General features: G+C 43.9%; 1 protein-coding gene and 2 long non-coding RNA genes across 6 annotated transcripts in view; 2 read left to right on the top strand and 1 right to left on the bottom strand.

Annotated features, from left to right (window-relative positions):
• The window catches only part of LOC309717221, a 37576-nt gene extending 29245 nt beyond the window's left edge, over nucleotides 1-8331 (top strand). Inside the window, exons 2-3 of the long non-coding RNA XR_014279652.1 lie at nucleotides 7475-7572; nucleotides 8260-8331. This is a non-coding gene — a long non-coding RNA (uncharacterized lncRNA). The remainder of the gene's footprint in view (nucleotides 1-7474; nucleotides 7573-8259) is intronic.
• On the bottom strand, nucleotides 1313-21662 carry sema6d (semaphorin 6D). 4 transcript variants are annotated; one of them, XM_082549693.1, is made up of 20 exons: nucleotides 21375-21662; nucleotides 14380-14551; nucleotides 13812-13923; nucleotides 13118-13178; nucleotides 12862-12924; nucleotides 12633-12734; nucleotides 11710-11800; nucleotides 11353-11472; nucleotides 10956-11044; nucleotides 9887-10104; nucleotides 9669-9800; nucleotides 8901-9056; nucleotides 8352-8525; nucleotides 7828-7968; nucleotides 7492-7569; nucleotides 7292-7350; nucleotides 6665-6721; nucleotides 5988-6170; nucleotides 4837-5078; nucleotides 1313-4717 (listed from the first exon to the last, which is right to left on the bottom strand). In XM_082549693.1, exons 2-20 carry the CDS (start codon nucleotides 14501-14503, stop codon nucleotides 3596-3598), a joined length of 3324 nt encoding a protein of 1107 aa, XP_082405819.1. In that variant the 5' UTR covers nucleotides 14504-14551; nucleotides 21375-21662; the 3' UTR covers nucleotides 1313-3595. The 4 variants fall into 4 exon arrangements, with proteins under 4 accessions (XP_082405819.1, XP_082405821.1, XP_082405820.1 ...); XM_082549695.1 differs by lacking the exon at nucleotides 5988-6170; XM_082549694.1 differs by lacking the exon at nucleotides 6665-6721.
• Nucleotides 12884-23913, top strand: part of LOC309717263 — a 55946-nt gene continuing 44916 nt past the window's right edge. Inside the window, exon 1 of the long non-coding RNA XR_014279654.1 lies at nucleotides 12884-12963. This is a non-coding gene — a long non-coding RNA (uncharacterized lncRNA). The remainder of the gene's footprint in view (nucleotides 12964-23913) is intronic.

Raw genomic sequence — 23913 nt, 5'->3', positions numbered from 1 at the left:
TGGTTTAGAGAGCATTTTTACCCAGCTGGATTCAAACCGGGGATGCTGGCGTTTCGTGATACGAGTTGGACTGTGACATCTAACGGCTGCAGTAGATTCCCCTGCATCCACGCGGTCATGTTTCAACACATCCTATGATAACACGTTTTATTTATGAATCTTTTTGTATTTTGATTGTGTTCATTTTGCAGTTCTAGACTTTATTATATGTGCATTAGTTTCATATATTACATCCTTTAAAGGTGAATGAATAATCCCACCTCAGATGGCAATCACATTTTTTTTTGCAGTTCAACAAACTGGATAACATGAACCCGTGATTACCTCTTATCCAACCATCACTTGTTTATTCTTTGTTGATGTTCCCCACAGCTTTATCAGTGCATAACATAAACGAGATGTTTGCGCTGCATGCATCCAAATGTATGTGGGTGCTACTTTTGTGTGCATTCCACCACAGCTCATTGGTGGCTTAGATCTTATCCCCTGGGGAGCAGTTAGTCCAGATGTTCGGGGTCTACAAGAACATACTAATTTGGAAACTTTCCCACATGCTATCTGGTGTGGCTGACTCTGTGCCGGCCCCAGACATCTAAAAATAGTCTTAATCATTCTACAGTCTGCTCCCAGAACCCAGCTAGCTACTTCCTTCCCAGTCATGTTGCAACCACCTACTACATTTCACCACCAGATTCACAAGGCCCTATCTCTCAAATCTGAGCCTTCCTCAGTTGTCCAGAAACACGATAAACAAAGAGATGGCTTACAAAACCCAGCTCTGCTGAGTTCATCAGCAGTTTGTTGTGAAAAACACCACAATTTCTGTGCAGTAATGTTTTATTTCAACTATACATGCCGTGTTAAAAAAATGGAGAAAAAAAAAAAAAAACAACAACAAAAAATATCATGAAACAAAGACCATCATTATTATTTACACATTCACAGTACAATTTTACAACATATCTACACGCTCAAATACTCTGGAGATCAGCTGGCCTCTCATCGCCACGTTGCACAGTATTTAAATTAGAATTACATGACAAAATCTGGTTCATCTGCACGTACACCAGACTGAAATATAAAGGCTTCAATTTAGATTGCAACTGAAAGACCCAGTTCATATTGCAATGTACAAGGCAGTTGAACAGTGTATGCTGAGTGTGTGTCTGTGATGTCAGTGTGCATGTGTCGAGTAGAAAAGAGACAGCCCAGACTCTGGTTCGATGACAGGCAGAAAGTCTTTACATACAATCATCACTTGTAAACAAAATGTGGCTTTGGGCTTGAACAGGCAACTGACACTCGAATGAGATTTCAGAATTCACCCCCCGCCCTCACAAAAGAAAAAAAAATTTAAAATAAGTACCCACTGCTAACGAGAAATGATCCCTTGGTCGTCACTGCCGGCCAATAGAAACAATTCCTGTCCTGCAATCCTGGGGGAATTACAGATTCCGGGCGGCCATGCCAAAAGACGGCTTTTGTGTGAACACTGTTTTAATACATCGGCTGTGGGCAGGATATGCTGCGTTGAGCTGACTGCTCCACAGTGCAAGGTCTCACCACCCTACCTACATCCCACGTTCAAGAAAAATACATTCACTGCATGGCACCTTTACCTGGTGGATTAACACCACTCATTTCAACACCGGCAGTAAAGGAGGAACGAACTGATTTATATCCCAGTAGGTGTTTTTGCTTTCCCTTTGTGTGACTCGCATCCACAAATGGAATGTTTGTCAGTGTGTTTTCAGTATCGCTTCAGTTTAGATTTCCGACGCGCATCCTGCTAAAATTTCAATTTGCTTATGTAAAAATCACTCATATAGCGAGCATATGACATAACATACAGAGGACCAATTGACGTTGCCAATATTATATACTGTATTCGTGAATAAGGCACACAACGCACAGATTCGGGTTCACTTGCCTAAAAATATTTATACTCCTTATTTATAGTATTTTTTTAGTATATACAGTATCTTGTCATTCCCAGCATGACTCATTTGGACACATTGATAAATGTAGTGTTGATTGTACACGGGGCCACTCGCAAGAAAATCTGCACAGGGAACATGGGCTGCAGAACTGGACAGATGACAAAGATGGTACATCCACGTATTGTTCTAGGTTCAGTTAAATATGTCGCAAATAGGATTTAAAGTGGGAGGAAAAAACTAGCATTCTTCTATCAGGGGACACGCACACACAGACATTTAACAGAATAAACCTGCCTTGAAATGTGGAATTCAAATATATGGGCTAAACCATTGGTGTTGCTTTAGTTTCAAAATGGTAAATTCTTTAAATAAAATAGTAAAAGATTATAAAAGCAAGTCATTTTGTTGGAAACCCAGTTACAGAATGAGATGAAAAATTGCATTTTCTTTTAATACCATTGCTACATAAAGACAGAAGACTCTTGAACCACTCTTGAATTCTTACAAAGGGGCAGTGGAGGTTAGAGGAAGTTTCAGTCCCAGAGAGAGAGACATCTTATTTCATGTATCAGTGCGTTTGGTTGCTTAAAACTACTCCTTGGCCTCTGTCTGCAACACAACACAGACACACACACACACACACACGCAGATGTGCACACCCATGTCACAGGCTATCCTCGACTGGTAGGGGGAATACATGCATCAGGGAAAACTCCTATATCTGAAATCAATAGCACAAACCAGTGAGCAAAATTTGAGTTGGCCATTTCTGTGTACAGCCAGCATGACCAATTCGCCACAACCTAATCTAATTACTAAGTACACAACAGAGTGACAAAGAGGTATGACCTCAGCTCTGTCCAGGGGGGGTTTAAAGAAGATCAAAGAAAATATGTTGTTTTAATGAAAGACAGTGACTTAGGTCTTAAATGTCTTAAGGTGCATTCTTGGGCAAGTGGCACTAATATATTTGCTGCATTTACACAAATCTGCTTTCCTGTCAGCCAGCACACACACACACACACACACACACACACACACACTTTCTCTTTTCTTACAGTTTTGATCAGCTGTTTACGGCCACGTGTATCTTAAAACAACACACGCGCTATACGTTTTGATCTTCCCCTCCATCTGCCTTATGCCATCTTACAGCCAAAGCTATGGCCTCTGGCTTCTCTCTGTTCACTTCACATTAGTGGGAAGACAGTGCTCAAGGGGAGTGACAAATGAGACCCATTCTTCAAGTATTCCACTGTTTTTTTTGACCTGGTCCCACATACACCATCGTGACCTCTGCTGGTGTCCTAAACCTCGCTCCAAATGTGGTAACGGGTGAGACCTAAGCCCAGATACACTGGGCAGCAGCAGATTCACCACTGTCCACTGATCATATCCTGTGGCTACTGTGGCAAGGGAGGGAGGTTGGCTTGCAGGGTTGCAAAGAGGCCCCAACGAGTATCTTTGGCCATATGTATGACTTTCTGGTTTTAGTGTGAGTGAATGTGCATATCATTTAAAGGGGAAATACACCTCAAGTTGATACACAAACACACACTAGGCCTTATCCCATCTGTACTCCCTCCCCCCAAGCCCTCAGGGCTCAAAGCTCTACAGTCAAGGCCAAGAACTCACTTTGAAGTGTCCATGGTCTTTTAATAGCTGTACTTGTTGACTACTCGCATTTGTGGAGTCTGTGGTGAAAACCCATTGGGTTTAGGCGGCACATCTGGCTTTATTGAAGGGGTCCGTTTAAGCCCGGTGCGAGGAAGTGAGCCATGCCCACTGTAGCTGCTCTGTCTGGATACTGAGGGTGGGTGGGCTGAATGCATTCCTGGTGCCATAACTCCACCATGTGAATCAAGTCTGGAGGGGGGTGTCGGAGGCATGTAACCCCCTCTGTTCATACTGTGTTGGCGAGACACAGACACCCCCATGGTTACCCCATTTGGTGAGGTGGATAAGGAGTGCCTGTGAGATGCACTCCGCTGGAGTTGGTACCCCCCTCTTTGCCTCTCCAGGGTGCCCCCCATGCTCAGGCTTCCCGTTGGTGTAGTGGGCATGGGCACATCAACCCTCTTGGTGGGGCTGTGCCTCGGCAGGGAGGAGGAGGGAGAGTACAAGGAAGCTTCTCGACTGGGCACCTTGGGGGGTATTTCAGTCAGTTCCTCCATGGGCTCGAGTGTGAGGTGCTGCCTCGGGCAGGGTACTGATCCCTCTTGAAGAATGGCCTTGGGGTTGGCCACAGAGTCATTGAGGTGTTTTAAAAGGTCATTTAGGGTATTTCTGGCATCCACAGACCTCTTCTGGTCTTTCTTAGCTCCTTTAGAATCTGGGTTCTTAAGCTTCTTTTCAGATGAATGTGGTAGTGTATCTTCCCCATTGTCATGGCTGGGGTGGTCATGTGTAGCGTTGGGCAAGACCACGGCGCTTGGGATGTGCGAGTGTCCCAGGGCGAGGTGAGGGTGGTGGGAGCTAGAGTTAGCAGGAGTAGGAGAAGAAGGAAGGAACTGAGGACTCTTGGCAGATGAGTTGGACTCCTTACGGGACCCACTGACCTTCCCATGTGCCCTCTCCCACTGGTTTTTAATGGGCTGTAGACCTTTCTGCTGAAGCACAGGGGTAGACTCTGGTGTGGGCAGAGCAGCCAACTCGGGGGGCTGACATCCATCCCGCAAGATGACGGTTTTAGTGTCACCGTTGGGCGCGTTCAGGTCTTTGCCAGTGCTGAGAAGATTGGTGTACAACTTCGGAGAATCATTGTTGGTTTGGTACTCCTAAGAATGTGATAATAAAACCAAGAGTAAGATTAGACAGTTTCACATCTTGTTCAATGCCTCTTCTCCACAAAAGCGGTATGATTGAAGCTGCTTTTTAGTTTGTAGTTTGGCTGTACCTTTACAGGGCTATCGAAGAGGCCATTGAGCTTGACAAAGCTTCCAGTGGAATCAGAGCAAGATGGTGCAGACTCTGCATCCTTGTGGACATGTCTTGGTTTACGGAGGAATGAGTCTCGGTAGCAGAACACAATTAAACCCGCCAGTAGGGCACCCATGAGAAAAGCAGCAAACACGCAGGTGATCAGGATGTTCATGTGGACCAACTGGTTGGTCTCACCAGCTTGTATATCCCACACACCTACAAAACAGTGAGGCATCAGTTAACCCTCTGGCGAAACGACTCCGTGACGTGTACCCACAGCAGAAATGATACAGTATTGTGTGAACACAGCCATGCTTAAGCTTCTGCTTTTCAACCTCCACCATACAACGTAGTTAACCACAAATATTGTTACATTCATCCTAATCTAAGATGAAGAAGAAATATGGTGAAGAAGCTGTTATGTACCCACACCCAATTTGTCCTTCTTTAAGAGGAAATGCTATGTTAGTTCAGCCGGGAAGACTCAAAGTGTGGCCTTGTCCCACGTTCCAAGACACTTTTTGTCATGCATCCAGCACTAAAGGGTTAGGAGTGCGCGCTTATCTCAGATAGAGAGCCATGTCAATCTCTTCCCGCAGGAGATCAACCAGCAGGAAATTGATCAGAGGAAAGTGTTTGCCATCCAGGTGTTCAGATAGCTGCTGCTCTACAGAAAGTTTGTTAGTAACCACAGACATTGAAAGAGTTAGTCATCCACCGTGCGGCCATGATGTGGCAGAGCTGGTCCAGTCAATGATTTACCAGCCAGGGTAATCTATTACTAGAACTAGGGTTAGAAAGTCTAACCTGCAAGAGGCCATTCCTAACAAGAGCTTTTAAAGAAACTACGTTAGAGCAGTGTTGCGTAAAAGAAAGAAAGAAGATGAAGGAAATTACCATTTAAGTAAAGAAAAAAGTTATTATGAAAATAAAATATTAATCATAATATAAATGTTTAATGAAAAGACTAATATCTGCCATGCTATCTAAGGGAAAACCGTATTAGCAACCACAGTGTGTTTGCATATATGTGTACTTTCACATTAGCGTGGCTTAGTGACATTTCCTGGCAGCTATCAGATCAGGCTCAATGCAGCATGCTGGCTGCCTCCCTGTGGGCCTTACCCTCTTGGCCCCCTGGGATAGAGTCTAAAGAACTGGAGGTGGCTGGGTCATCCTGCAGCACAAAGCGTGAGCCGTAGAGCTCTGGATCAGGCCCAGAGCTGGGGCTCTGACTGGGTATGAGTACTGGGGGGTGTATGGGCCCACTGGGCTGGATAGTGACTGGCGCTGATGAAAACTCCATGTCTGTGGTGACAAACAAACTGTTAAACTGTGCAGACGAGTGAAAAGCATACTGTTATCATCCCAGTTAGTAGGCATCGGTAGAGTGTATGGAAAAACAAAAGAGTAAACTTTATCACAGTTTAAATGATTGTGTTTTCAAATACCAATAAATGTACATTTTGAAGACAATTTAAAAAGGAAATAAGTGATGGTTAAAAGAGGAGTTGGTACACAACAGGAAGGTTGCCAAGGTATAGTGGAGTAGACATGCAAGAGGGAGGATGGATCAGAACAGGAGGTGATGGGTGAAAAGGAGGAAGTCAATCGTCGCCCAGTTAGAGTGCTGATGTTGCCTGGTGGTTTGGTTATTGATGGCGATGAAAATGAACACAGGGAATATTAGCATTCGAGAGGTGTTTGATACGAAAAGATGAAGGGAAGCAGGGGTTGAAAGAAAAAGGCAGGAGATGCTGAACTCAAGGAAAGAAACCATTTGAGTAAAAGATCAAACTAACCAGAGGTAGGATCGCCAAATGATTTGTAATCTGGCGCTGAAGTAGTGCCCAAAAATGCTAAAAGAATTAAAAGGGACAAGAAATCATTATAAGGAAACTCTGAAAATTAAAAGAAAAGAAAAATAAAACTCCTGAGAGACACTAAGAGTGCAGCTTAGTTTAGGTTTTAACAGGAAGTATATTAAGCACTCGGCCAGCAGTGTCATTTTTTTTACTGGAGGCACTCTGGTTCTGATCAATACTGTGGTTCAGCCATGGGTCATGTTTAGCTGATACATATGAAGGGACAGGTGCAGTGAAATCAGTCAATGTACATTTTCTAGTCGTGACATATCACAAGACCTCTGTCATTTGCACCGGCTGAACATGACCCTCAATTGTACATGTCCATGTTTCCGCCTCACGGGCGGTATTAGTTACAGGTGGCCATGTACTCTATGTAGATATGTGTGTTAATACTGCACGTAAGACTAATGTAGGGGCAAGTTACTGGAGTGGTTACTGATGTGAGTGTGCAGGCTCATGGTGTATGCAGAGATGAGTTTGTGTACAGTGTGTGTATAGCTGCATGTGTGTGTTTGTATATGTCTGAGGACAAATAGCATGGCATGGAGATGAGATCGATACCTTGACAGTCTCCGAGGTGGGCCGTGTTTCCAAATTCAACATCCTGCTCATATCCAGCCCTGAAAAGAGAGAGAGAGAAAGACAGATAGAAACAGATATTAATCCAAAATAGCAGCGACAACAAAAAATAAATAAATATTCTTGTCATTTTCTCATCTGTAATATTTGTGCTTCATATTGCAGGTGGGCTGTGAACTCACAAAACACCTGGCTGTATCCTCTCACAGGCTCCGTGAGGCTTCCAGCCACAATAAGGATCCCTTGATGCAATGCAGGACCTGGTATGGCAAAAACGTACACACACACACACACACACACACACACACACACACACACACACACACCAGGTTTAATCATTCTGGAAAGAACGCTATAATCACTTGTGACTGACTGAACATTAACCACAAGGCACAGGGTAAAGCTGTTATCGTTGCTTTTATGACATTTAGCCGAAGAACAAAACAATAAAGCTATGACTGGCTGTACAAAGGACATTTTTATTTAACCTCCTACGTGTGCAGTAGTGCATCACTTACTTGTGGCAGGAGGAATGCCTTTCACAGCGGCTCAGGGGAATACGGATGACACAGCTTGAAAAGGCGACATAAAGGCTGTGTGCGTCTTTGTCCACATGCAGCGAGAGGACACGCTTGTCATCCTCACGGTTAGACAGGCACCTGGACAGGGTGGAGAGAAACCTAATCAGAGGTCTATCAGACCCGTCTGTCTCCTGTTTCAGTCTCGGAAGATTTAATCACTTGTTAGGTTGACGACTCACAGAAGCTTCTTCTTACAGTTTAACAAGAATTTAACCCCTGACTCCTGGCAGTGTGCATTTTAGCTTCCAAAAAAATATAAAAATAAAATCACACACACACCAGACTCAAAAAACACAAAAACACAGCAAAACAAAAACACACACACATGCACGTGAGCACAAAGCTGACAGACACTGCCATCTGTGCCAGGAATCATCACTGTAAGAGTTGCTGACTCCACAGCCAAAAGACAGAAGGGGAAGAGGAAACGAGAAGAGGGAGAAAAGTGCATGTGTGCCTACTTGGCCCTGTTGAAGATGTCTATTTCCTCCAGGAGCAGGCTGTCATTCAGAGACACGGTGGAGGTCTTGGCTAAAACCTTGAGGACGACCCCCGACTCAGCCCCGATGAACACCACTGTGTAGTTCTTGTGGGGTCCTGCTTCACTGTCCACAGCCAGCGCTGTCAGCCTGTACCTTTATACGTAGCAGAAGGCATGTGTTACTCACAGCAGGGGTTATTTCATGCAAAATAGGAAAGACTATTTGAATACACATATCCCATATGCTCACTGATCAACATAGGTAAGGCCTGTTTTATATCTTTGTGTCATCTATGGATACTATTTACCAATTTTCCACTGAAGGACTTACTTCATCCACATTTGAAAAATACCAACAGATTCACAACAAATGTTCAGCTATGATATAGATATGGGTCGTAAAAGATCTTGGCAAGATTTTTGATTACTTTTTATTTTTAGGAAGACTTTACTTGGTTATCCTTCCAATAAAGGTATGATCTGAAATCACAAGTTTCAAATGTAAGATATATGCTCTTTATGCGTTTACCTGACCCGTGTCTTGGTGAACCAAGGCTCATCTCCTATAGAAGGCACAGCTGTGTCCATGAGGGGGTGGGACTTGATGAACTGCAGGGTATCGTCCGGGAACTCGACGGAGCTCTTAAAGGACGCAGCTGGACCGTGACCTGCACAGCTCCCGGGTCTAGGATAGAGAGTGCCATTGCACGGAGGGCAAAAGGTCAAAGATCAGCCTATATGATCGCACACCAGGGAGTAATAATAATGTGTTCTGAGATGGATGGAAAAGTGCCACGAGAGGGTGGGGGAGAGTAGCAGGTGCTTATTAGGATCACAAAAAGACCTCAGCTGGAGGCATAAAATATACATATGCATGGTTATCCTCCCATAAATGATTTACTGGGGTAATTACGTGCTTCGTGGACTCTGTGTTTTGTACGCAGGGCTGCAAATATAGGCGCTGACTGTAAACAGGTTAAATATGCAGCGCATCTAATTATACTAAATTAATTATTTAATCGTCAGCAGATGGTAAATGTGTGTGCTGGGTCAAAACTAATAACCTGGTGCAAAAGATTTCATTTCACTGGGTTTAACCTGGACAAAGAAGGGTTAAGACAAGGTGAAAAATGACAGGCGGTAAACAGCTGACGAGTCCAGCACCACGTTTAAAAAAACAAAAAAACAAAAAACATCTTTGGACATCGCCCTCTTAGTTTAGTTTCTTGGTTCCACGTGCTTAGCAAGGTTCAGAATTTGGATATTATTCTGAGGAAGAGAAAAGATGAACCGTTACCGAGGTTTGGGTAACTTCTCCTCTGGGAACGGAGTCCACACAGAGTCAGGGGTCTTCTGCTCCTTGAACCGGCCCAAGAATACTTTTTCTATATCAGCCATGGAGAAGGCACACACCGCTGACCCTGGAATACTGCAGAAAAGGAAAAATATCTAGATAAAATCCCCTGTTTGTTTGAACTCTTAATTCCTCCTGCAGCAACGGCAGCTACGGCTCACCTGTTCATCTGCGTGGTGAACACGCCCACCACAGAGGGAACCTCGTTAATGTCGATGATGTCGGTGATGGACTGGAGCACATCAAAGTAGAAGAAGGACTCCCCCGGCACGGAGCAGTTCAGCCTCGCCTTCACGAAAGAGGTCCAGTGCTTCTCCAGCACCCTCTGTGACCCACCCACGTCATTTTTACAGATTCGGGCCACGCGGGAATACACAACCTGTGAGGTGCAGACGTTTTTTTGTTGTTGTCGTTTTTCCCAGAGAGGACTGAGGCGTGCAGATGAGGAGGGCATCTCAGTGAATGCCACTAAAAACACTTCAACATGCTGAATAATGCATCTCCCCATCCTGTAGCAACTCAGCACAGATGACTTAACAAACAGACTCTCTCATATTTAACTTGTTCACTCTGACTGGAGCAAATATTAAAAAAAAAAAGAAAGAAAAACAAACAAACAAACACTTGCAATGGGCCTATACTGACTTAAAGCTGGGCCATGTGTAAGTGTGTTGGACTGCACATACTGCCAAGGCTTAAAGCATAAATCAAGTATGATAAAGCAGTTAGCTTGGATAGCTTTAATTATTTACCAGTGCAAACCTCCATCAGAGCCCAGGTGTCACCCCAGCATTAGTTGGGTTGAAATATTCATAAGCTGGTGGCTGATGGAGGATGCCGGCTTCCTGTGGCCCGGCCAGCTCAGGATGAGGCATGGTCAAATCTGAGGTTGGCTTCAAACATGGGACATTTATAATGCCATCTGCGTGTGTGTGCCTCACAGGGAGAGGCGTACACAAAAGCGTGCAATCTCTGTGAGACAAATCCTCACCACTGTGTAATGGTTTTACGTTAGTAGAACATCCCTACCAAACACTTGTCGTGAAATTTCTCGGGTATTCTAATGTGATGTAGTGTCAGCGCCTGAATGGGCCCCCATTACCACCGGGCCCATTTGTGGCAGAAACGCAGGCACTGAGGGAGGCGTAAAGCTGTAGTCTTGGATAAAGGCCTGCATATGCTGTGTGTGGAATACGTGATGCATTATAAACGGCAGGTGCACGGTCTTACCTTTCCCAGATTGCTGTGCTCCACCGCGATCTCCCGGTAGAAAAAGTACACATAATTCCCATACTCTGCAGCATGCAGGAAATGAGGTTCTGAAAGAGAGACAGAGGCAGAGAGTTGAAGTGTATTTCTGCACTGTCACCACCACTGTGCATGTTGAATATTTCAGGGATTTGTACAAGGCTGTATATGACTGGGGGTGACCTAGATTGCCTGTGAGAGAACAGGCCATATCCTCCTAGAGCTTGGCAAGGCAGGGAAGCTCTCTATCACTCCAAAAACAACCCTGACAGCCAGCGCACATACATATACCACGCAAAGGCACCATGAGCATCGAGCTAGCTGGCAGGTAGACACATGTATCTTAAGTGAAGTAAGAGGAGAGAGAAACAAGGATTACCTTTCAGCCATTTGGAGTCATACTTGATGGTTCTCAAGGCTGATCCATCACCCATACTCCGATAGATGACAGAATCGCTGGCCTGGAAGTCAGCTACAGTTGCAGAATACAGCTTCCCTTCTAAGAACAAAAACAAGAAGGAAACACAGTCACCAAAAAGTAGGATGCGCTGCTCTTGGATCCTTTGTTGTTTTGTCTTCTTTTATAGAGCTTAATTGGCCGAGTTGCTAGCACTGCAGGCCCAGTTTTACCGTGGCAAAGACACAGGGGTGATAATGAGAGCGTAAGTAGGAACACATTAGTTGTTCTTTGGCGAGATGAACTGCGTGCGTGGGCGGGTGTGTGCTTGACCCTTACCAGCGAAAAGGGCAACGTTGGTTTGCTTGGAGTCAAATGGGCACCGTGCCAGTCCATTGATCTCTTCCCCATCAAACTCTAGGTTATCCAGCTGAAGGGAACGGAGCGATCACCCACACATTAAAAAGAGCTTTCTCAAGAGGCACGGTGCAAACAATCACACACACAGAAGCACTGGTGCACACATAAATCACTGAAAGGAATCTTGTCAAATTTATTTAAAAAAAAAGATAGTACAGGAAGTAAAACATTGCTGTTTATCTAGTAACAGTCCACATTTGGTATACAGTGGTCCCTCCCTATAACGTGGTTCACTTTTCGCAGCCTCGCTGTTTCGCAGATTTTTTTTTGGTACAATTTTGCATGGGTTATTTTTCTTCCCTTTTTTACTACGCAGTGTTCTGCGTCCTGATTGGCTGTAGACTGTCAATCAATCTCATGCCGCGTCTCCTGTACAGTACAGAATGCATTCAGCTTGTCAAATTTACATAAATCTTCGATCGCTACCAGTGTGACTCTGAAGTGCTGTACTGTATGTTTGTAATTGTTCTCAACAACGAATACAACAATGTCGATGAAACGTTTTGCACCGTCAAAGGCTGCCTTTGACTTCATTCTATAATACTGGATTTATTTTTCTACGAAGGTTTGAACTGAGAGTGTTTAAACAAGAGAGAAAAAGTGTGAAAATGTTCGTGCCTGTCTGAGAAAAGGGTATAAAGTGTGTTGTGAGGGGTTTTACAGCCTTAAAGCAACTATAATAATTGTAAAAAATAAAGTTGGCTACTTCACAGATTTCACCTATCGCAGGTTTTTTTTTAGAACGTAACTCCTGCAGTAAACGAAGGACCACTGCATGCTGTTGTACACAGCCTGCATGAGCTTTGCCTAATGAATCACAGGCTCTGACCCTGAATACTGACCCTGTAGTATCTGCACATTGGGTTGAAGCCATTAGTACCACAGATGAACACCAGGTCATCATTTCTTGGAACCAGAACTTTGATGAAGTTGTGGCACTCGTCCTGGAGGAAAATGCACAACATTAAATTGTGTTTTCAGAGGTTTGTAGTTTAACTTTCTGTCCGTGTCATGGGTGACACGGGTGACCAAACAAAAAGTGATTTTTAATGATTTTTCCCCCCTACTTACTCTGTGTTTTCCCTTCACAGCACACATCTCTCTGTCAGCTTGGCCCGATCGCCATGTTAGTTTCTGTAAAAAAAAGAAGAAGAAAAAGAACAACATCATGAGGTATCAGACACATGCGTGCGACATAACACGCAGGCACACACTTTTTCCACTCTCTCATTTTACCACCTGTCCACTCTGTGATGAATGGTTCAGTATTTTCTATGAAGCCCTTTCAGTATTTGTGGATTGCGAGAGCAACTTGTGTGAATCTTACCCGGTAAGGAATGATCTCATTCCTGTAGGATTCTCTCAGGCTGACTAGGTACACCTGATCTCTGTGGACGAACAACAAAACATGCAGCTCAGTGACAACAAGAATATATTGTTACTTACTGGGTCTTTGTGTGTGTACATTAATCAAAGTATTTTATTATTCTCCCAATTATGAGAATATTTTGTGTCCTTATCATTAGAAGGCCTCATTTACTATAGAATAAATAAATGAATAATCTTGACAACAAATACACAACACAATTTCACTTCACTTTCAGTAAAAACATGCACATTTCTAGCATACCATCTAACAACACAGATACATGTGGTGGTGATTACAGGGGCTCCAGAGGGGGAAGGTGTTATACTGTTAGATGTCAAAGTGATTTCCTGCTACAATATTACAGTAGTGCTAGTGGTCAGATTAATCCCACTGCCCATAAATAGCAAAAAGAAATGTAAAGATGCCAAGAAATCCCTGACAGCGCGTCAGGCCGGGAAGATAGACGCCTTTACTGGATCAATACCAGCCATATACATCAGATGCACGACCAGAAGCCAGAGATCCAATAACGCTAAGAGCTCACCCTTCCCGCATCCCACCCCTTTATGCCACTGTTTACCTGCCAAGGAGTGACTGAGTATATTGGTGAGGGGGAGAGGTGTGTGTATGTGTGTGTGTGTGTTGGATTTACCTGCCAGCGATGAACAGAGTGTCCTGTATCGTGGTCATCAGCTGAAAGTCAAGGCGATGCTGGGACTCGTTGCCAGAGGGCCTGCCTCTGAATACAGGGTACCGCCGTGAAACTGCAGTGACAACAAACATGTGCTATTAACGGGAGGCTACTGGTAAAAGCAAACAGTGATACGCTGATAAACCACCCTGTTCTGATTAAACATATAGTTAGATATGGGAATTATGTGTACGTAGACTCAACTACAGTCTCTCCAATCAGACCTGTGCGTCATTGTAATGTTTTTGTGTGTTCGATAACGGCTGCCTTTGCCAGCATACCACTCTGTTATTCCATTACATCACAGCAGATTGATTTTATTACGGTGGATGCTAGCGTCTAAAGTATGGACCCGATGAGAGGGAGGAGGCGCTAGTGTGTGTCTTAAGTTTTTGTAACAATATTCTGAGTGGAGCAAGTAAAAGGTTTACATGGGGATTGTCATTATTTTATTTCTATTTTTGAGTGACATTCGAGTAATTATAATCTCAACCCGGTCTCTGTTGAGCTCATTTACGGGTGTACTCACAGTGCGCGTCAACGACATCGAGGGGTACGATGTCCTCCGGGAAGCTGACTGCGAGGAGAGTGCGCGAGACTGTCAGTAGCAGCAGCAGCAGCTCACTGAGCAGAAGCACAGCTTTCTGGCCCATGTCTGCTCACAGACGACACTTCCTGTTTCACACTGGTGGAGATGTTACCTGGAAACACACACAAAAAAATGACATGCTCTCGTTACTTGACATGTGCTAAATATAATCTTTTGTACCGCTGTGAACTACGCGAACCGAGTCCAAACCCTTTGTTAAACTCGGAGCAACAACTGTCTCTTTTTCAAGCTTTTGTGATGCAAACATACAGTAAAACGCTCTCGTGTTTATTGATGACTGAGCTCTCAGTGCCAGCGCTTGGCACTTCCCCTCTACCTTTTCCTGCATCTGTTGCCTAAGGGAAGGTCAGCCAACTGACCGGTGGGGTGTCTCGGTGTGTGTTGCAAAGAGCGGAAGTCGACTCTGTTAGAAACGTGGCAGGCCTGCTGTCTCAGTACATCTGTGCTCTGATTGGTTTGTACTGGGCCAGGCTCAACACTAATCAGCACATTGCAACTTCATCATCATCACAAGTGTAGCCTCTGCTCTAACCTTAGCACACCTCTATCAGCGCTCTAGTTGTGGTTATTGCTCGAGCTTTTCCTTGGGGTCGGTGTGCTTTATTGCAGCGCAGTGATTCACTCATACTTGTATTATGAGCTCCTACTCATGTACAGCTGTTTTGACATTGTAGTAATTTTTGTGGATTAAAAGCTTGTACATGATCTGATTGTAGACATGATACACCAGCAGTTACTTTGGCAATAATTTATTGTGGGAGTGGCAGGGGTTTAGTGTGTATGTTAGTGTCTGAAGGAGTACTTTAGAGACAGACTGTGTCTGTGCATATTAATGATCGGTGTACATTCAAATATTTATAAGGCAAACGAATTATTCATGCAGGCAAAGCCTGAACGGATATAAACAATTTACTGGGAGACGTCACACAGGCAGAGGGATGGATTAGCCAGGAGCGCACTTGGATGCACACACACGCGACTGCACATACGTAATCACTCTTTCAAATGGTGTAATACAAAGACTGATGTGTGTGTTGCACGCGAACGCACACATGTGCGCACACACACACACACACTATTGACTCATTTTTCAATTAGCCCCAAAGCACACCTGCTCCAGTGCTGTCTGTGAGCCCTGCCTGCCAAGCCATTAGTGCTTTGATTGATCCACACAGGAAACATGGCAGATCAGCAGCCAGAGAAGGCAATCCATGGACTTCTCCATATCTGTAACTATAAATCGAGCCACTTTCATCTTGATATTTTTTGAAGAGCCTCAAGCTTATGAAAAAATGTCCAGAAGCTTAGTTTAAAAACACTAAATAAACTACAATGCATATGGCTGTTAAGTGAATTAATTATAAGCAAACATGGCTGTCAAGTAGAAAATGAGCCGCCGCGAGGTGTTTACCTGACAGCAACAATCGGCATGTCATCTTTTTGTTAGAATGTAGATGGCATAACTAATTTGTTGCACAACCTTTGTGCCAGCATGTTGATGTAAAGTATGCTGTGTGTGTGCGTCCATTAATAATCCAATTTTGGTCTAAACAGCTACTGTGTGATGGCATGTCACTAAAAAGAATGAAAGTAGTGGTGAGATGGAATCGGGGTAATGCCAACATGTTTTAATCATCACCAGTGTGTAATCATGGCTATTCAGGACTCTGTGGGATACTGAGGCCTTTCAAAGAGCAATGTCATTATGACTGGATAATGTGAGGCATGGATGAGACAACGCTTAATCTCAATTAGTCCACTTAGTGGTTAAATTACGGGTTTGATGTTTTGGCAAAAAAAAGGGGGAAAAGGGAAGATTTTATGAGGACCAAAAGGGTTGTTTGCTCTCTCTATAACTACAAACATCAATAATGTTAAAGCAGGCAGTAATTCTACTGTAGTCACAAATGAATCACTGGGCAGAACCCATCCACAGATCTATGGATGCAGTTTCCCCGATCTGTGCGGAGCAGCAAATGTAAGAAACTTGATCCTAACGAGGACTGATGACGCGACTCTGAAAATCCTTAAAAGCATCACAGCTTTTTTTCTTTTTCTTTTTTACTTCCTCATTCAGACGCCTCTCACACCAGGAAATCTGCTGCGTTAAAACGCAGGCAATAAATAGCTGAATTTCTAGAAGCCGGAGACAGAAATAGATACCAAATACTCGACGGCTGAAAAATAGAGGCCCTGTGAAAGTAAATAAACCGAGCTCCGTGTTTCAATTCTATAGAACTATCGTACACACTGCAGGCTGTACCTGTGGCCAAAAACCTGGCTGTATTCACAGGTAAATGGTTTCCTTACCTGTCAGAATTTTACACTCCTGCTTAACACGAGCTCTTCAGAAGCACTCACATTCATGCCACTTTTGCCCCTGTACCATTCTCCCCCACTAAACAATTCAGATGAAAAGAAGGGGGAAAAAAACACTAAGGAAGGGCGAAAAGCTCAGTGCCAATCTCCCATGATTCCTTGCATGGTAATAGCCTTGATGTGGAAGGCAAAGGCTTCCCTCAGAAACTTTAATGTAAAACAGAAACAGAAGACATTCAGAGGTCAGTGATCTAAAATTACTTCTCAATCTCTAGCGAGCCCAGCATGTTTTCTATTGACTATTCCTTTACGCTCTCTGGCTCCTGCCCTCCTGCGTGTGTGCGTGTGTGTGTGTGTGTGTGTGTGTGCGCGTGTGCGTGTGTGTGTGTGTGTGTATGCACACATATAGGCCTCAACAAGCCTGGAGACGCTGGGCTTGTCACGCATCTCACTGCCATTCAATCTTGCCTTACTCTACCTCTGTTATTACAGGCTTTGCAGTGTCCTACAACCACGCACTTTCCCTGCTGATGTTTTTGGCTCAAACCCATGGTGTTAAACATGGGGGGAGGAGGAGGAGGGGAATCGAGTGGACTGCCATTTCTGCTGATGGTGGGTGTAGGGGTCTGTAGCCCAATTCTGGTAGTTACAGGGGACGCTTTAGTGCTCCTTTAGCTTAAAATGACAGATTAACACATACCCTCCTCTTAGCTGTGCTTTCGTTGGCATACAGTACGTAAGCCATAAAATCTCCTCAATTGCAGCACTGGATGAATGTGTTTTTGCAGGGAGGTCCTATTGGGAGAATTTGGGGATAGTAAAAGGATAGCAAACAACAGTAGTGCGTGAGGATTTTGTAGTTGCGTGTGAATGTGAAGGGCGGATGTAATCCCAGCAGAACAAAAGGCTGCTGCTGCTGCTTGAGGCTGCCTGACTTGTCATCTTGCACAACGGGAAATCGGATGACCCGGGAGTTCTTTTTTTATTTTATTTTTTACAAAGTTAAATTATTTAACTCTGTTTGTCTAAACTGCGGTGGAACAAAATTTTGTGCTGCTATATACGGCTTTGATTCCTCTTGTGACTGATTTATCGAGGCGCTGTTGGCAATTGCGGCCACTTTGAATGGCGAATTGACCTTCCAGAGTGACTACTTCATGACTCCTTGTGTTGGCACTTATCAATGAATGAGGTTGAAGTAAAATTAAGTGAACTGACTCATGGTGGCGAAGAAACTTACAGACGGAAAATGGTGGACAGAGATGGAAGGAGAGCTATTTGGCTAATTGGACGCCATAAATTTGAATCCTGATGAAAACACACACACTTATTACCCACAGTGATTTTTGTATTTACAAGGGCATTTTTGCCCTTCGTATAACTTTAATATCATGCCATAGTAGATTACCTAACATTATATCATGTAATGCATCTTTGCCGTGTCAGTTTTCTAATGATTGGCTCCTATCGTGACCGAACCTGTATTTCTGCACCATCACCTGTCCATGTATGACTGTCTGTTTCAAACCCACATGCATCCAGTGACACGGCTGTTAAAACTCAACTGTGGCCCTTGGAAAGTAATCAAGATGCAGCCACACAGGAGATTGAGCCAGCCAGATGATTAGAGCAGCTCCCAGACATGCCCACAAATGATTAATACTCCTTTTCCCCACTTGAGTAATAACAAGCACCCCCTAATCACAGGCTGTTTACCTAAGGATCCCTTCTGAGGGGCTTGGTTGGACTTGTTGCTTCAGAGATCTGGCTGAAGGAGAAGGCTGTGCCACCCTAAACCGTGCTTCCCTCCCTTTTGTTCTCTACCTTGGTGAGAGGAGGAGTGAAACAGGAGAAAGGCTGTTCTCAGCAGTAGTTCTACTATTATAGAGCACAAAGAGCCTGTGCTGCAGGTGTGACCAAGAAACAAAAGGGGCTCTGGGCAAGTCAACACAATAGAGCCCCACCCCCGGTCCATGGACCCATGTTCCGAAGAGCTTTTTCGAGGCTGCGAAAGGGACTAAGAGGGAACAAAGCAAAGTATAAAAACGTGCCCACTCTGAACACGTCACATAGGGTCTAACTTTCATCTCTCAGCCAATTAAGTATGGAACAATTTGATTTGTGAACAGCAGTTTAGGAACCTATAAGGCTACAAAGGGTTAATACTGATCACTGTATGGTTTAATGGTGGTTGTTCCGGGGTTATGGCCGGCTGTAGAGGAGGTCAACGGTGATCGTTCTGGTCACTGAGTTCTAACCCTCTGGAAAGTGAAGCGAAGTGAGACACACAAGCCAGCTGTGCTGTCAACAAACCCATGGCTTGGTTCTGATGTCTGACCCGGCCACAGTCTGATGGCCTTGCCGATATCTCAAGTTTGTCATTTCAGCAGTTAGGCCGAGCTCTCTGATCTCTGAGACATGGTTCAGCCAGCTGAAAGTTTCCAGGGAAATGCAAACATCCTCCTTTATCCCTTATTTCTATAAAAACTTAAAGCCTTTGGGAGAATTTATAGCAGCAACATTTTGACCACAAACCAACAATAGTTAAAAATGAGTGAACACTTCTGCCAATAAAAAAAAAAAAAAAAATGAGTAGAGCAGATTAGTATGGCAACAACTACAAAATAAGCACCTTTTGCTCTTTTACTTAATTTAGCCACATGTTCCTAAACCTTAAGACACAAATAATTAAACTGATCACGCCTGGATAGCTCCTTATGAAACAAAAGAACTACCTCGACTCCCTTGCTTTCATCATTTTTCCTCCGTTTCATTTTCTATTTTTCAAGTTTTGCCTTTGGATCTTCTTCTCCTGTTTTACGCACACAGTCCACGCAGCAGCCCGGGCTCGAATGCATGCATTATATGGACTGGAGCATAAAGGCATTCAAGTTTGGTCCGTGGTAAATCATTTCAGACCCCTTTTAGTCCACATGCACAACTGATACAAAAGACAACAAAGACGCGGGGGACATCTGTGAAGTGACAACAGTGATGGGGCTTCGTTTAACTGCCTCTATAGCACTTAATCTATTCACAGGGCAGGGCTTCCGTGCCACTCTGCCTCCAGAAAGGTTACGGGCGCTTTTGCAATTTATTATCCAATATGTGACTTTAGTAATGGATCAGGGGATGTATTATATGTTTTAAAGACATCAGCAAACGACCTTCATTTTCCACTGCTCGTCCAGTTTGCCTCTTAATTGTTTAACAGCCGTTTGTTTTCGCTCGTCTGCGCAGATTGCCTTTGATCCCAAGTTGATTTTTTTGTAAAGTCAAAATGCCAGAAAACACTTTTATTCCTGCTCTGAACTGTTTAACAGTTCAGACTAGAAACGCTTTGTTATTGGGACTGAAATTGTAATAAAAACAGGGACACTCGCCTGCACGGAAGGTTAAAGGAAAACGTTTGCGTGGCTCCAATTATATTTCTATCAGCATGATTATAATCAGGAACCCATTTGCACTCTTGCATTCGATAAGCGGGACGTTTTACTCGGAAACGTACTTGATACTTTTTTATAGATTATAGTGACTAAGTATAGCGCTCCGGATAGATTGGCCAGTAGCAATAGGCTATGCCCTTTATTCAATCCAATAATATTAATACCAACATTTAAAAAAACAAGAAACACGTATTTTTTTCTAAAAAACGAAAAAAAGATGCGCTTTATCCATGGTTTAATTGCAAAAACAAAACACTGGGCACACCTACCTCAAGTATCCGATTTCACACATGAACGGGGCAGTCCAGCAGAATGTCATATTCCTTTGGTAATCCATTTGCGAGAAAACCCCCAGCATGTAATATTCCTGTTATTTTGCGCTCCATCCGGACCCCACTTTTCTCTTTTATCCAGTTGCGCACAGATTTCAGCTCCGCTCGCCACACATTATTGTGACTCTTGCCTCTGATGAGTCTCTCTCCGTCCCCGGGCCCCTGCGCTCTGATAAGTGAGCTTCAAAGCTCTGCCACGACCGCACCAGCCCCCCTTCTCCTCCCTCATACACTGTTACACCAGCCCCCTTTTCACTACGATTAACTTTGGAAACCAGAGGGAAAAGATATAAACATTAACGATGCGATATCCTTACTACGCCGCTCTCTGACTTAACTGATCTAAAACAACAGAGGGTGCGCGGAGAGCAAGATAGCGCATGTGGGATTTACGCAAAACTATCCTCTGTGATTCTTCTTCTTTAATAAATAAATACAGATATGGTTCGCAGAAGTTTGAAATCACCGGTTTCATAGGCAGTTTTAAAAGACCGGAGGAGGAACTGTAACAACTACAATTTTCCCCCTTTACGGGGAGTGGAAAGCTTTGGAGCTGGACGGATTCATTTTGCCAGCCCTGTAAGGAATGAATGAATAGTGTTGCACGAAAGCACTAGTAAAAATAGTCCGGACCTCAACTATTTCTGTCCTGCAACCATCGGTTTTGCAGAGCAGCATAGCGACGTGGTCAGAAGAAATATTTTGTTTCCCAGCAAAGACTTCTCCTCTCTAGTTTTTTCTCCCCCCTCCTCGACTTTCACTGCAAAATACGGGCGCAACAAAGAAGCCTGTGTCCACATAGCTGCAAGGAACTCACCTCATCGGAAATGATTATTTTGTATCCTTTCGCGTTGCCGTAATCTCCCAAAAAAGATTCTGCGCGTCTCAGTGAATCAACTTCTCCAGGCTGGGAGAAAAACAAACTAATGCACGGCAAATGGTGTAATTCGACCCGAGCCCTACCAATGAACAGCGCTCTTCCTCCAGTCCCTCCCCCAATCATCCATCTCTCCTCACTTGGTTCGGGCTTCTCTTCCTTGCTAGGGCTTCCTTCCTTTCTTTTCCTAAAGCATAGAGAAAGAAAACAGCGACCCTCCCATTTCTCCTCCTGTGTGACCCCATATTCGCCCCCCTTCCCTCTTCAGTTAAAACCCCATCCCCCAACACTAAGTCAGCAAGAGCTTCTAGTTAAAATCTTTACAGCTGAGTTGTGGCAAGTGGACTGCTTAGTAAAACACAGCTTTAGCCATGTTTGGATTTGAGGAAGAGATTTAGCTCAATTCTGTGTTTAATTCAGCAGGGCATGGTGAAACTCATGTTTTTTTTAATCATTAAAGATTACAATATTTTTGCAAAGTAGCATAAAAGTTTTACTCCTGTGCAAATGCATGCAACGCAGCCAGTTCAAGTTTTGCATGAGCATTATTCTTGTAGGGAAAATAAACAGCGAACCTTGCTGCATGCACAGCAACGCTGCAGTGATGTTAAAGTATCTTTTCTGTATATGCATATGCAAATATCATCGTGAGCGTCTTCCCCAAACTTGACATACATGTGAGAAGTCATTCCGGCCAGGTTTGCAAACCCGCACAGAAGAGGCTCATTTTCACCCCATTAGAAAAGCAGGTTGGCAGATGTGTGAGGATCATTTCCAAATGAACATCCTCACCCACGATAGCACACACACACACACACACACACACACACACACACACAGAGTCCTGACAGGCCCTATTATGTTGTGAAAGTTTGATCTGCATCTCAATACTTGTGTAAGAAACACTACTTTGCACTTCTGATATGCCCAATCCTGTACTTTGGCTCTCGTTGTGCGTCTTTGTCCGTGCTTGTCTCTCACTCGCTCTACCTGTTTCTGTAGAAATATTGTTCCTCAGTATTGGGACCTTGATTCCATGGAATTTTTTTCCTTTCCTTTTTTGTCTTCAGGCGTTCTGCAGTTTTTGCCCAATCTAATCAGTGTTATTTCAGCTGAAACACATTTGTTATTTACGTGACTTTCATTCCCCTTCTTCTTGTCTCTCACGCCTCAATTTCTGCTCTGGGTTACTTCTGTTAGCAGTCCCCATGTCCTGTGGGGACTGAATCAGCACGAGGTTCTACGTGAGAGAGGCACAAGATGGATTGATCAATGTGTCTAAGGGTTGCCAGATGCAGGTCTTGAGTGTCATGGTGGATGAATAGATATATGGATTTGTCGGTGTGTGGTGATTGGTGGGCCTATTGATTGGTCCTTTTTCCTGTGAATTGGCAGTTTTATTGATAGTGTAATGGCTATGTGACACCATTTCAGGAGAATTCAATGGCTTTTGATGCGAGACTGTTAGCCATCACAGTCAGCTTTTTCTCGTAGTTTCTTTAATATTTTCTGCAAATTCAGATTAATTTTCACCAACGCAGTCAGATTTAAAAAAAATTCTTGCAGGCTTTATGACTCTTTCCATCTGAGTTAGAAAAAGGAGCATTAAAACTTTGATTGGCCTGCTAAATCTTGGCTCTTACTATTGTTTTGGATGAGACAATTCCCATCTTTGAGCCACTGGAGAATGAATGATTTAATGGAAGGACAATGACACCATCAGCAATGAAAGTGGAGCAGATGGGTGAATGACAAAGATCTTTAAATTTTGTGAGTATGTTTGGGTTGGATTGATAGTGGGAATGGTCAGATGAATGGTCTGTTTGATGGAAGATGGAGAGATGGATGGCAGGAGAGAGTAGTAATATGTGTAGGACGTGGGTGGGGTGGACAGAAGACAGAAGGCCTGCCTTCCTCTTAAATTTAGACATGTTCCCTTGGGGACCTTGCAGTGTGTAGGTCAGCCTCAGGGAGTGTTGGTGGGTGGGCCTCAGGGTGCAGAGGAGGATGTGCACCCCTGGCCTTAGGCTGGGGCTACAAGAGAGGTGCACTACCCTCCATGCCCTTATTTACTGCCTGAAACACTGGTACAGATGGCAATGTGACAAGGATAGAGGCCGCAGGGTTAAGCAGGAGCTGAGGCCAATCTTTTAAAGCAACATGCGATTGTTCTCCAGGACCTTCAAAATAGAAAATTAGAACATGAATGTGACATGTTTAAAATAATAGGTACACAATGAAAGTTTAAGGATTGAATCTTTAATTCAACTATTTCAACTTTCTTCTGTTGTAATAATAAACCTAAACTGAAGGACAAAGATGTCTCTGCACTGAGCTCTCATGTTTTCTGAAGTGATGAGCATGGCAGCAACAGTGATTCTGACCAGAAGAAAAAGCCGTGTGCTTCTTGGCTTGGCATTAAGTGTTCCATCAGATGGCTGCCACTCGGGGTGGAGGCAGTCTGGACTCAGCCTGCACG

This window comes from Aulonocara stuartgranti (assembly GCF_965226115.1).
Source record: "Aulonocara stuartgranti genome assembly, chromosome: 1".
Taxonomy (NCBI): domain Eukaryota; kingdom Metazoa; phylum Chordata; class Actinopteri; order Cichliformes; family Cichlidae; genus Aulonocara; species Aulonocara stuartgranti.
Note: the sequence above shows the minus strand (reverse complement) of the source record. Positions and strands in the feature narration are given on the sequence as shown.